General features: G+C 44.3%; 1 protein-coding gene across 1 annotated transcript; it reads right to left on the bottom strand.

The window, feature by feature from the left end:
- Window positions 1–2,887: 2,887 nt before the first annotated feature.
- On the bottom strand, window positions 2,888–6,425 carry FAM170A (family with sequence similarity 170, member A). The gene is made up of 3 exons (XM_010846651.1): window positions 6,356–6,425; window positions 4,459–4,599; window positions 2,888–3,675 (listed from the first exon to the last, which is right to left on the bottom strand). The coding sequence occupies exons 1-3, from the start codon at window positions 6,423–6,425 to the stop codon at window positions 2,888–2,890; spliced, it is 999 nt and encodes a 332-aa protein (XP_010844953.1).
- Between the last annotated feature and the right edge of the window lie 8,074 nt (window positions 6,426–14,499).

Here is a 14,499-nt window from a genome sequence, read left to right as displayed (position 1 = left end):
AATGTTGAGCATCTTTTCATGTGTTTGTTAGCCATCTGTATGTCTTCTTTGGAGAAATGTCTGTTTAGGTCTTTTCCCCACTTTTTGATTGGGTTGTTTGTTTTTCTGGTATTGAGTTGTATGAACTGCTTATATATTTTGGAAATTAATCGTTTGTCAGTTGCTTCATTTGCAATTATTTCCTCCCATTCTGAGGGTTGTCTTTTCACCTTGCTTATAGTTTCCTTTGCTGTGCAAAAGCTTTTAAGTTTAATCAGGTCCCATTTGTTTACTTTTGTTTTTATTTCTGTTACTCTAGGAGGTGGGTCATAGAGGAACTTGCTTTGATTTGTGTCATCAAGTTCTGCCTGTGTTATCCCCTAAGAGTTTTATAGTTTCTGGTCTTGCATTTAGGTCTTTAATGCATTTTGAGTTTATCTTTGTGTATGGTGTTAGGAAATGTTCTAACTTCATTATTTTAATGTAGCTGTCCAGTTTTCCTCCCAGCACCATTTATTGAAGAGGATGTCTTTCCCCCATTGTATACTCTTGCCTCCTTTGTCAAATATAAGGTCCCCATAGGTGCCTGGGTTAATTTCTGGGCTTTCTATCTTGTTTCATTGGTCTATGTCTCTGTTTTTGTGCTAGTACCATACTGTCTTGACAACTGTAACTCTGTAGTATAATCTGAATTCAGGAAAGTTGATTCCTCCAGCTCTATTCTTCTTTCTCAAGACTGCTTAGTTTGGGAAGCAGGCTTATTATTTTTATCTAAATAATAATGACAAAACCAGATCCCTGGAACCATTGTTGATTCAATGAAGCCCAGTGGAAGTCTCCTTACATATCCTGAGGAAAAAAAATAAACCCATGGGACTTTGGAATTAGACCTTATTCTGCTTAAACTGACAAAAATCTCTGAACTGCAAAATGATTTCCTTCTATAAGTCCTACCAAAACCTGATTTTGGCCCCTTACCCAGATGAGGAAGATACATTATTCCTCCCTTACCTTAAAGACCATGGATCATACATCAAAGTAAGTCTTCAGTGCCTCCCAGAGCCTTTGACTCTAGTGGATGGTAGCAGTGATGAGAAGACACAGTTCAGAGGTGATGCGGTCAAAACCTTGAGAGGCTAGAATCAGAATTTATTTAGAAAATGAAATGCATCAGAATTGGCTTAGATTTCTAACATGGTGATCTCTTCTCCAAATTCCTGATGGAGGTCAGATGGCCCCTCTTTCAGCACTATAATAATGTCTTACCATCTCAGGAGGAAACTGTTCCATCAACAGCTTCAAGACTGAGAAAATTCCTCCTTTGTCCTAGTGTTTCATTGTGAAAACATGCCAGTCTCTCTCCCAGGCCAGCCCTAAAGACACATACACCACCCTCCATCCTCTGAAGTTACTGGTCACAACATTTTCAATCATGACCCACTGGACACAGTTCCCACAGCACCTGCCACTTCCCAGTGACTTTACCTGAACTCAGTGTGGTCTGCCATGCTTTCATGTGAAGCGTGGCATCCAGTCTTCAAAAACTAGTCACACAGAACCCTCATCAACCGTGGGAGCTTGGGGACTGCTGCTTCTGGAAAAGGCTGGTGGGCATCTTTGGAGCTTGTGTGAAACCTTGTTCACAAACCACTAGAGATACAGATGTAGATGACTGATTGATGGATACATAGGTAGATAAATGTAATTAAATAAAATATCCAGAAAAGGTTTGGGAAACACCCTTTATTACATATAATGTTTATACTGTCATATGATGTTGGACTGAATGCCAGCCCCTTCATCCTCCTTCAGACCACTGGCATTCTGTCTGCTACTCTCTCCAGTGTCCTTTCTTCTCTCTGGAAGGGACAAAACAAATGAGGCAGGACAGGAAGAGACAAGAAGCACCAGGAGTTCTGCTGGTCGAGTTACCCTTCACCTCTGCCTCGAAGCTCAAGAGCCACACACACCACAGAGTCTGGCTCCAGATCAACTATCGCACAGTGATGGTTGGATAGCATCACTGACTCAATGGAAATGAGTTTGAGTAAGCTCTGGGAGTTGGTGATGGACAGGGAAGCCTAGTGTGCTGCAGTCCATGGGGTCGCAAAGAGTCAGACATGACTGAGCAACTGAACTGAACTATCACACAATGAAGGTTCTGGAATATATTTCCAGACCTCAGGGGACCTCATTTCGATATGACTCCCTCTCCCATTCTCCTCTGTCACAGAAGGCTAGGTACAGTGGTCAGGGTGAGGTCCCAGCTCAGGTCACAGGCTCTCAAGACCTCAAACTGTGGGTCCTGCGAGGCCCCTGTTCTTTCCAGACCACTCCTGGCTCTCTCTACTAAAACGAGCTGCTGGCAGTATATCCTCTTAGAGTCGAAGTCAATCATGGAGACCCTGAGAAAACTCAATCAAAATGTTCCACCTTCTTGTCTAAATCAACAGAGGTCAATCCCTCCCAAGTGTTGCGTGGGCCCCAAGGTGATACGACTGCAGAGCCATCAGGTAACCCAGAGCATCTCCTCGGCCCCTTCCCTTAGATTCCTCTGGGCCTTCACGACATAGGCTTAGAAGACTGTGCCAACCTCAGGTCTCACCTCTTCCAAGAGAAGGCCACACCATCTTCCAGGATCGTCTGGCCCATGAATTTTCAGTTGCTGTGTGGAAATCAAGAGAGATGCTTTTGAGTTAAAGAGAACTTCCAAGGGAAGCTGAAAAGCTCAGGATAAATTCTCTCTTACAGTCACGACTTTATTAAAATGCCTGGGCCAGAAGCAAGGGGCCCAGTTACCCCCTTCGGTTGTCCCCCGAGGTGAGAAAGCCCCACTTCTCCCTTCTGAGCCAGGGCGGAGAGGCAGGACTGGAGAAGACATAGCTCCCGCTGCAGCCCTGGGCCCTGCTCACTTCCGGTCCTTGGGAGAATGGAACACACAGCCCGGACACTGGCTCCAGGGTCTCCTCAAGCTGACATCTTCCCCTGCAGACTGCTGCTCCTCGTTCTCCTTCTCCTCCTGCTCCTCGTCCTCCCCATCCTCATCCTCGTCCTCGTCCCCCACCTCCTCCTCAGGGGTGTTCTCTGGCTCCACGTTGCCTGTCAGCTGGGCCATGGTGAGATGAAAGACGTGGCAGCTGAAGCCCTCGCGGATGCCATTCTGCACGTGCTCCTGCAGGATCTCCAGGCTGGGGAAGACCCGACAGCAGGCCATGCACCGGAAGCCAGTCTCCATGGTCACCAGCCAGTCGGGTGTCCTGGCCCGGGGTCTCTCCTCGACGGTGAGTGACCCTGGGGTGGGGCTGTCGAAGTCAGCCCTCTCCTCATGCTCTCTCTCCTCCCCGCTGGGCTCGCTGTCAGACAGGAGGTTTCTGGTGGACACGTCCGAGGGAGGAGTCCCTACCCGCACGTCCTCAGGAAGGGTCACTTCCTCCCTCCTCGGCTGCTTTTCTAGTGACTCCGAGGGTTTCTCTGCCTCCCAGGAGACAGCAACGCCCTTTTTCATTTGTACCCGCATGTAGTATATTTTCATGCCCCTCTTCTCTTTGTTCATATGCAGAGAGGTTGCACAGGTCTTGTAGGATGAAGGGGAGGAGAAGGAGACACGTGGTGACAGGGGAGCCATCTCCCCTTGTTCTTGAAGATGGGCTAGGGGTGCTCTAGGCTGGGGACTGTCTCGATGCGACTTCCAGATTCCTGGGAAAGGAAATTAGAAACATAAGACCATGTATGGGTCCTTCCAGGAGCTGAGGGTGGGGAGGGACATCCGCATGACACAGTTGTGTCATGAGCTTGGGGTTTGTTGGTCATAGGATGGGGTGGGGTATGTGTTGGCATCTGTGTTTCTTCATCTGTGGGTGGGGGAGCAGATACTAGAGCCATATCTGTGTGCAGGGGTGTAGAGTGTGGTGCGGGGGCATGCTGTGGTATGTGAGGGATGCTGGTGGGTGTGTTTACGAGGAGCAGGTGAGTTGGGGAATATCATTGATGTGTTACTTGTGGGAGGTGGGCTGTGGTATAGGAGGAGGGCCCTGGGGAATCGCCTGCCTGGGGTTGGTGTCTGGGCTGAGAATGGCCGAGTGGAGAGCAGATGCATGTGGGAAGTGTGTGGACCTGAGTGGCATGGTCCTGCCCTTGGGCTGAGCTCAAGAACTCTGTCCTTCTCTGAAAACAAAGGCAAAGACAAGCCCTACATGTCCCTCCAAAGATGCTAAACCTGGTCCCTCTGCTCTCCACTTCAAGCCCAGACCTCTCCTGCCCCTCTCCTTAACTTCCCTACCATGGTGGGACCAAGACTCGCACACCCCCACGCTGAGCTTGGTCCACGCCCTCCTAACAGCTCAGATGTCCTCCCCAGGCTCCTCCACAGGGCCCTGACCGCCTCTGAAAACCCTGGGTTTCTGCTCAGCCTTGTTTGGATCTGTGTGTCCCTGCTCCAGAGCCAAGAACCCCTACACTCAAGGATTCCCGTACCCTTACCACCGTGGATGAGCTTGCATGGAGAAGAAACACAGGAGAAGTATTCAGAGGCAGAAGAGACCTCCCCTGACCCTTGGGGGCAGACTCGGGCCACTGCAGTGCATCCTAGCTGAGGGGGATCCTCTTGTGATTTTGAGATTCCTGGGAGAGAAATTAGAGGCTGAGAGAGAGAGTGGTGTGGACATGTTTGCTCATCAGTCGTCTGTCCAACAAATATTTACCGAGCGTCTGACACATGTTAGTGACTACACATGGTTTGTAGTGTATGGTTTGTAGTGAATATACATGGTTTGGAGCATGTTTCCTGGTATATACCCCAGAATTCAATTAAAATCAATAACTATTCTGTTGGTGTATTTGGGGGAATGTAGGTCTGAGAGGTGACTGTAAGTATATAGAAATATGAGTGATGTGTATTAGTTAAGTCTGTGATAAGTGTGGAGTCAGGTAAGCACAGTGCAAATGTGTGTATGTGTCTGTGGCATTTGTGTGCATGGTTTCTGTTTACAATTCAGGAATTATGGGACATGTAACTCTTCCTCATTACATGGTGTGGCTTGCATTTATGGTTTGTGTTCATTCATTCATTCAATAAGATTCAGTGAGCAGTCACTATGTATCTGGCACTATTCCATTATTCTGGTCTCTGGAAAAGCTAAGCGTTCTAGTAGGGGAAGACAGACACTAAACAAAAATATAAATAATATAAAAATATAATCAGTACATAATACTTCAGTGGGTGCCAGAGTTAGCAAACAAAAATACAGAACACCCAATTTTCAATGTGTAGTTTAGTAAGGAGCTTATATGTGGAAGTGTGTGATATTTCTGCTATATCACAGTGTACATGAGTATATGAGTGACTGTGTCATGAAACACCCCTTACACACGCTGAGGGTCACCCAGGTCCCGGCAGGGTGACAAGAATTTTACCATGCAGACTTTATATCTGGTAAGCACTCTACCCCATTCTCCCACTCTCTCTCCTCCACCACACACAGAAATATTCTGATGTGTAAGGGGCAGGGTAGTCATTGCTTTCCCCATCCTGTCCCAGCTGCTGCCTGCTCCCAAGTCCCACCCTACAGTCGCCAGGGCCCTGGGCCCGGTGGGAGGTGCTGCTCTAATATGGGGCCTAGGCCTCCAGCTGGAACTCTGGAGTAGGCTCCATTCTGCCCCATTTCCTCACGTGACCACCCCCTCTCCCAGGGTGACTGCTCACCTACGCTTAATGCACGCAGGCACCCTGTAGCCGTGGCTCTCAGAGCTCCCCACAGGACTCTAACAACATTTCTCACCCCAACCCTTGTGGTCTCAGGTTCTGGAAGGCCCTTCCCCTCTCCCTTGATCTCCTTCCTTGAAATTCTTCCTGTTGAATAAATAAAACCTTCATGTTTTCTATAGGATGCCGTCCCTAGACGAACAACCTCCTTTTGAAGAGCATTCCACTCCTTGAGATATTTTTCAACAAGGCCTTCAGCTCAGGGGGCTTCTCTTTCCTCTTTGGTAAAAGGGGCCAAGCAACCCATGGGTCTGTCTCAACATCCTTCACGTCCCCTAGCCTGTGACCCCAGGGAAAAAGCAAAGAGAAGTAGAAAGAACTTGAAGATTGAGAAAAGCTGCATGTCTAGGTCTGTGCAGGCAGGATACAGCCTATGCGAGTGCCACGAAGCCCTAGGCCTGCAGCCCCTGGAGAGTCCTCAAACCAGCAGGACTGACCTCCCATCTGCCTGGGGCATCTGGTCTTTCTGTGTCATCTCACACCGCAGGGACCTCCCCCCAGATGGATACAGCAACATCACCAAGACTGTAATGGTATCTTGCTCCCTGCTTCATATGTAACAGGTTCTCAGTACCCCCGAAACCCTCGTGCCCCAGACAAATTGCCCCCACATACCTCCTCCCTTCTCGGCAGTCTCCTGGGACTCTTCATTTTCCAGGTGTTTCCTCTTTTGTCGCCTTTTCATGGTCCCAACTAGAAGACCCCCTAGAAGAAGATGCCACACGTCCAGCTCCTCCTCTTCACTACAGGTTGGCCCTTCTTGGCTCTCCGGAGACCCGCTGAAATGACTTGATAATTAAATCAAGTAAAAGCAGTTGAGTCTCCAAAGTGGCTGAAGAACTCAGACCACTTAAAGCAGCAGCACTGCCCAGTGCTCTCCACAGCGCAGGGCTGTTAAGGTTCAAAGGTCGCCAGGCCCACAGCAGGATTCTCTGACCTCAGTGATGACATCAGAGCATTCTGTGGACCTAGGGGCAACGCTGTCTCTGCAACAGCACAGACTTCATTTTCAAGAACAATTCCTTTTTCCCAGTAGAACATCACACATGAATCCAACTCTCACATCTTTCAAATGTAGCAGGATATTTTGAGATGTTAATCTGTTCCTGTTTATTTTTTTTTTTTCTTTTCTCCCTTTATTTCACTCTTTCCCTTCTGCATTCAAGTGGGTAGCAGAGCCTGTGTTCGCTGGCCAGTGGAAGAACAGGGCAGGGTGTAGCAGCAATGGCATGCTGATGATCTTGGCTTTTATTTCTGAAATCCCAAACACCACGGAAAAGAGAAGATACTTGAACAGAAATGTAACAGAAGCAGGTTTTTGAAATTACATACTGTCTTTTTTCCCTCTTGGAGTGTTGAAAGGCGCTAATTAAGTCAGAGAGGGATGCCTGTGGATCCTGGAGGAGAAAAGGCCTCTCAAGTGTGGTTGGAGGGGTAGTGGGGCAAAAATTCTGGAAGGAGATGGCTGTAGTGTGCATACAAGCAGAATCATGGCAATCTGTCCCACACCTGGCACATGCCTGCTCAGCTGCTCAGTCGTGTCTGCCTCTTTTTGACCCCAGGGACTACAGACTGCCATGCTCCCCATCCATGGGATTTTCCAGGCAAGAATACTGGACCAGGTTACTATTCCTTTTCCAGGGGATCTTCCTGATCCAGAGATGGAACCTGGATCTCCTGCATTGGCAGGTGGATTCTTTACCACTGAGCCACAAGGGAGGCCCACATGGCACAGGAGCCACCAAACCTAAAGGAGGCAAGACGTCCAAGCTGATGGATGTCTTCACTGCACTGTGTGCTCCAGTCAACAATGACCATGCTTCCGTCCCCTCCCTCAAAACCTTGGCCCTGTATGACTTCCAAATAGGGATGGATGGAAATCCAAACAGGACACCAGCAGGATCAAGGCTTAAAATACAAATTAAATGGAGTTGTAAAAAAAAGTGTCATACTATTTCTTGCACACCTCTGCTTGCGGGCTGTAATTTATACCAGTTAAAAGTGGCAATCCATCTGGATCCTCCTGACTCCACTCTAGAATTAGGGTACACCTCATTTCGAGGTGTTGGCCAGGATCCAGTGGGAGTGCTGGCACCCAGGGATAGGGTGGACTCCCAGAAGTCACTGCTTTCATTAGAAACACCTTGGGGACTGAGGCGGGCCCCCATTCGAAAGGGCATTCCAGAATGATTGAAAGTGTCCGGCAGCGAAGAGAGTAGAGAGGACAACAGCAGCCTCATGAGGGTTTGCTGATGAGAGTTAATCTTCCTGTTTCTTGCTGGATCCCAAGAAAAGAAGGGACATGGAGGATTTTTTCTTTTAATTATTTTTTGTGGTAGGAATTTTTAAACATACACAAAATAAAGAGAATGATATAGTAGGAATGCAGTGCCATTTACTCATCACTCAGTTTCAACAATTATTAATATTCCGCCGTTCTTGTTCTGCTGTGCATACACACACACACAAACACTCACTCTCACACTTAGCTTTCTACTCATTTATTTTAGTTTAGGAGTTTGGGGAGGGTGGGGGAAGTGTTCTATTTTAATGCAAATCTCAGACATTATGTCATTTCTCCTTAAATGTTATAGTATTTATCTCCAACAGATAAGAACTTGTTTCTAACATAACAACATCATTATCTCACCCCCAAAACTTAATCATCATTTCTTTTTAGCACAATAACCAAGCCATACTCAATTTCCTCCAACTGGGTTAAAAAGTCTTTTTTATACATGGTCCATTGAAATCAAAATTTAAACAAGGTCCACATGTTGCAATTGGCTGATGTGTCTGTTAGTCTACAACAGCTCTCCCTCCTTTTTTGGCACTGATTTATTAAAGAAACTAATTTATCCTGTAGAATTTTCCACAGAAGTCTATTGACTATATTCCTGTGATGTTATTTAAGATGCTCCCTTTTACCTAATTTTCCTTATAAACAGTCAGAGCTGAAGAATTAATTAGATTTAGATGCAATTTCACGTTACTACAAGCTTATTTTGTAAGTGATGCTGTGTACTATCCTATTGCTTTGCAACAGAAAGTACAAAAATTTTCCCATTTTTAATGAAGTTAAGATTGACCAGCGAGTTCAAATACTGTCAGGCTGATCCCTTCGTATTTACAAGTTTCGCATCCACAGATTCAACCAACCTCAGCTAGAAACTTGATTTATGTTTGGTTGACTCTAAAGATGTGCATCTACTGAAAAAAATCCACCTATAGGTGGATTCAAACCCACGGTGTTCCAGAGTCAGCTATAGTTCCAAGTCCAGTGCGGAGGGTCAGGGGGTTCCCCATACCACCAAGTGAGGACCGCATACTGAGGGCTGTAAAAATGCACCTGAGTTCTGACACTACCTACTCAAAGACAGCATCAGACTCCACAGATTAAGGGCTCAGTCCTACAAGAGCGCGCACACACACACACACTCTCAGATGCCAGTAGCAAATCAAGGTCGCCACCTGTGCTTCAGTTGCTTTGAGCATGATTAATTCATTCACACAAAGTGGAGTCACAGAACTCAGAGAAACATTTTACTTACTACATATTATTAATTTTATAAATATATATAAAATGTTATATATGTATACATATATATATAAACTCAGGAACAGTCAGATGGAAGAGATGCATAGGAAAAGGATCCAAGTCTTTCCTGCTCTCTGAGCATGTCTTTTCCTCAAGTCTCCACATGTTCACCAGCTCAGAAGCAGTCCAAACCCCTTCTTTTGGGTTATTATGGAGGCTTCATAACATAAACATGATTGATTAAATCATTTGCTTTTGGTGAACCATTCAACTTCCAGCCCTCTCTGACCTCCCCAGAGGGGTGAGAATGAAAGTTTCAACCCTCTAATCATTTGGTTGGCTCCACTAGCAACCAGCATTCACCCTTAGAAGGTTTCCAAAAGTCACCTCATTAACGTAACAAAAGACACTTTCATTGCTCTCAGCAGTTAAGAAATTCCAAAGGTTTTCAGAGCTCTGTGCCAAAAATATAGAAAACCATCAATGCCTTATTATATCACACAACCACCTTCATGAGATTGTACAGTCTATATTTCAGTATTTTCACTGATAGGAAACAATTCCCCCCAAAGCAGCTCTGACATTTATCTATAGAAAACTTAAGAAAAAGTAGGACCTTCAGTATCCCTGGGGCTTTCCACATGCACCCCAGTTGTATTCTTTGGAGACAATATCCATCAGAATAAACTTGATAATTTCATTGTAACAAGTAATTCCCCCAAATCTCAGTGGTTTAAAAGAACAAAGGTTCATTTCTGACTCCTTATGCACGTCCATTATGAGCTGGCTAGGAGTTCTGATCCTCATAGTCCTTATTCCTGGACCCAGGCTGACAAAGCTCTCTCTCTCAATCATCTTTGTAGAGAGAAAGAATTTTGGAGCCTTACATTGGTAATGTGAATTCTGGCCCCAAAGAAACACACATCACGTCCACCCAAAATTGTGGACCACAATCTTATTGTATGTCTCTCCATTTTCCAGATTCATTAGGCAAAAATAATTGTGAACAATACTACTGAATAGCACAGAAGCTATATAGTAAAATTCTAATATCTCCCCATTAAATACAAGACATGACATAGCTTTTTGTGAAGCTATGCATTCACAAAATTACAGCTAGAGCTCAGATCTCTTAGATCATGATTCAGAACCTTTTTCCACTAGGCTCTGTTAGAATTTTTATACCAGGACAATGTAGTTGGGATAATATTGCATTTACTTCATTCTTTGTTTTGTTTCTTTTTTACAAATAGATTCAAGAGGGAGAGTTTGGAAGCCCCCAAAACACTTACCTTAAACTGAAAAGCAACTGGAAAATAGTCTCACTGTCTTTTGAAATGTTTGACCTGGTAAAGATTAGATGTCTGAGAGGCTTTTATATTCTGAATATAGGGAATACAAAGGAAACAATCTTCCTGAGACTTTAAGAAACAATGACAGAAAAACTCTTGACTCCCACTTTGCTTTCTGATTACCTTGTTGACACTTCAGTTCTTTGAGTAATAGTGGTGGCAACAGTTAGAGTTTAGCCAAGATAAAAGTATATATGATAGTGTGGCAGCCCCTGCAGAACTGCATTACAGGGTAAATGCTTTAGCTCGTCCCTATTTGCTCATAGGTCTGCGCAAAGTAACAAATGGTTCTGAAACATCTATTCCAAATAGCTTTGTTCTTATTACTTTAAAGATGACTTGGCTGCCAAATACTTGCTCCGTGATGAAAAAGGACGTGTACATGGGAGGAAGATTTATGCATTAAGATATGCTGCTTATTTTGCTCCTGCAGATACAATGCACATCTAATGAATTAGAGGCAATCTTCCTCTCTTACCCAAATTGTAGATAAATGAGTATGTCATTCCCCTTCCCTTCAGTGCATCCTAGTCATAGATATTTTCTTTAAGAATATTATTCCCCTGCTCAAATCTTAAATGGCTTCTCAATATGAGAAGAATAAAATCTAAAATATTCAACCAAACATTCAACACCCAGCAGGGTTGAAAACCCTACTGAGTTTTCCAAGCTAAACATAACATTTGCCTTCCAGCCTTCACTCAGCTACATCAAACTTCCTGCCTTCAATCAAAGGATAGTCCCTTGCTCAAGTCACTTCTTTCAAAAGTGCAAGTTTTCAAAGTACAACTTGTTTTTAAGTTCAACTAAAATCCCACTTTCTACAAGAAGCCCTTCCAAACATCCTGGTGAGAATGGACCATACATTTTCATAGCATGTTAGTTGTACCTCTGTGATTATTCTTCTCATATTCTTTATTTGAGGAGACTCTTAATAGATGTGTCTGATTTCCTCACAACGTAGGATGTGAACCCTTGGAAGGTAGAGTCCAAGATTCCTTATATCCAAATTTTCCACAGCTCCTTGCACTGAGTATGATAGAGAGCAGGACCCTGTGGGACTCCTGGGCAAAAGAAGTCTTTCTGGTCTTGATTACAGGAAATAGGCTTCATTCAGCTTCCATGTCCTTCCCTGAGCTCCAAACAGTTTAGTTCAGTCACTCAGTCATGTCCGACTCTTTGTGACCCCATGGACCACAGCACACTAGGCTTCCCTGTCCATCATCAACTCCTGGAGCTTGCTCAAACTCATGTCTTTCAAGTCGGTGATGCCATCCAACCATCTCATCCTCTGTCATCCCCTTCTTTCCTGCCTTCAATTTTCCCAGCATCAGGGTTTTTTCCAGTGAGTCAGTTCTTCGAATCAGCTGGCCAAAGTATTGGAACTTCAGTTTCAGCATTAGTCCTTCCAGTGCATATTCAGGACTGATTTCCTTTAGGATTGACTGGTTTGATCTCCTTGCTGTCCAAGCAACTCTCAACAGTCTTCTCCAAACCACAGCTCAAAAGCATCAATTTTTCAGTACTCAGCTTTGTTTACGGTCCAACTCTTTACGGTCCATCATACATGACTACTGGAAAAACCATAGTTTTGACTAGATGGACTTTTATCGGTAAAGTAATGTCTCTGCTTTTTAATATGCTGTCTAGGTTGGCCATAGCTTTTCTTCCAAGAAGCAAGTGTCTTTTAATTTCATGGCTGCAGTCACCATCTGCAGTGATTTTGGAGCCCCCCAAAATAAAGTCTGTCACTGTTTCCATTGTTTCCCCATCCATTTGCCATGAAGTGATGGGACCAGATACAGTGATCTTTGTTTTTTTGAATATTGAGTTTTAAGCCAATTGTTTCACTCTTTCACTTTCATCAAGAGGCTCTTTAGTTCTTCTTTGCTTTCTGCCATAAGGGTGGTATCATCTGCATATCTGAGATTACTGATATTTCTCCCTGCAATCTTCATTCCAGCTTGTGCTTCATCCAGTCTGGCACTTCGCATGCTCTGCATATAAGTTAAATAAACAAGGTGACAATATACAGCCTTGACATATTCCTTTTCCAATTTGGAACCAGTCCGTTGTTCCATGTCTGGTTCTAGCTGTTGCTTCTTGACCTGCATACAGATATCTCAGGAGGCAGGTAAGGTGGTCTGGTATTCCTATCTCTTTAAGAATCTTCCATAGTTTGCTGTGATCCCCACAGTCAAAGGCTTTAGCATAGTCAGTGAAGCAGAAGTAGATGTTTTTCTGGATCTCTTGCTTTTTCTATGATCCAATGGATGTCGGCAATTTGACCTCTGGTTCCTCTGCCTTTTCTAAAACCAGCTTGAACATCTGGAATTTTTCAGTTCACATGCTGTTGAAGCCTGGTTTAGAGAATTTTGAGCATTACTTTACTAGCATGTGATTATGAGTTCCAATATGTTCCAGGTTCAAAAAGTTGATAATTAGGAAAGGGAGAGGTTGAGGAGACAAGCAAGGAACAGTTAAAAGAAACAATAGTGTAGCCGTGGGCAGGGTCCTGGTTCCCTCTCAAGGGATATATATATTCAACAGTATTTTTGAGCTGTTTTTCAGATACTTAAATCTCTACCAGGTGGGAGAATTTAAGGGTATGCTGGCCACAAACATGTAAACCCCAGACATGGAACCAGAAATTTGATGATGTTCACTCCCACTTACCTCACCCCCCAACCAATAAAAAGAATGTCCACAAGCTGATCATGCCCTCTTTGAGCCATTTCTAGAAAATTCCTCACTTCACCCTACAAGTCAGGGACACACAGTTTTGAGCATTAGTTCACTGTGGTCCCCTTTGCTTGGCAAAGCAATAAAGCTGCTCTTTTCTACTTTATCCAAAACTCTGTCTCTCAGATTTAATTCAATGTCAGTTGGGCTTCCCTGGTGGCTTAGAATGTAAAGAATCTGCCTGCAATGCAGGAGACCTGGGTTTGACCCTTGGGTCTGGAAGATCCCCTGAAGGGAACGGCAACCCACTCCAGTGTTCTTGCCTGAAGAATCCCATGGACAGAGGAGCCTGGTGGGCTACAGCCCAAGGAGTCATAAAGAGTTGGACTAAACTTTCACTTTTAGGGTGCAGAGGCTGGATTCAGCTTCAAGTATGAGCTCCCCTATTTGCTCCCCTACCCCACAAAAATTAAATGTTTAAATAAATTGCCAAAGTAGTGGATCTTCTTCCTCCCTAGGCCAAACAAGGTCCTGACCAGTAGCCTCTTTTATTTGTTCCCACATGAGCACAGAAGTGCCATCTCTTTATGCTAAGAAAGATGTTCATCCGTTATGTTCATACATTTGAACAAAAGTGGGAGACTTGTTCATGCCATGTCCTGTGTAACCCACCCAACCCCCTTCATCTCCATCTAATCTATTTTTGCACTGCCTAAAATTTAACCATAGACAGTCAGTACTTTGGGTATTTTACCCTTCAAATATTTTTATTAAAATACAAATAATTTCATAAGAAGTGGTGTCTTAACCTAAAGCACTGTCAGTCACAGTTTTAGCAAAGACTAAGGAAAAACAGGCTAAGAATTAGGCCATTTTTTAAATGTTATTGAAAATATAGTGACGAGGAAAAAAAAAGAAATGCTCTCTGGTATAGAGGTAGATGTTGGAGAGATGGTGAAAAGGTACCGACAGAAATAGTCTACATCCTCATAAATTTGCAACAGGTGAAATCTTTCTGAGATGGTGCCCCAGTGTGAAACAATGTATTAAGGATGTAAGACATATTTATCCACTGGAAATTAATACTGTCAGTAACCTGAGCTAAGACTCAGAGAGTTCAAATAACTAGGGATAAGAAGAGCATTCTAAGTTTATTTATAAAGAATCCCAGAGATTGGGGTAAAACC

The sequence above is a fragment of the Bison bison genome, unplaced genomic scaffold (assembly GCF_000754665.1).
Source record: "Bison bison bison isolate TAMUID 2011002044 unplaced genomic scaffold, Bison_UMD1.0 scf7180017864238, whole genome shotgun sequence".
In the NCBI taxonomy this organism is placed as follows: Eukaryota; Metazoa; Chordata; class Mammalia; order Artiodactyla; family Bovidae; genus Bison; species Bison bison.
This window is presented reverse-complemented; position numbering and strand designations above follow the sequence as displayed.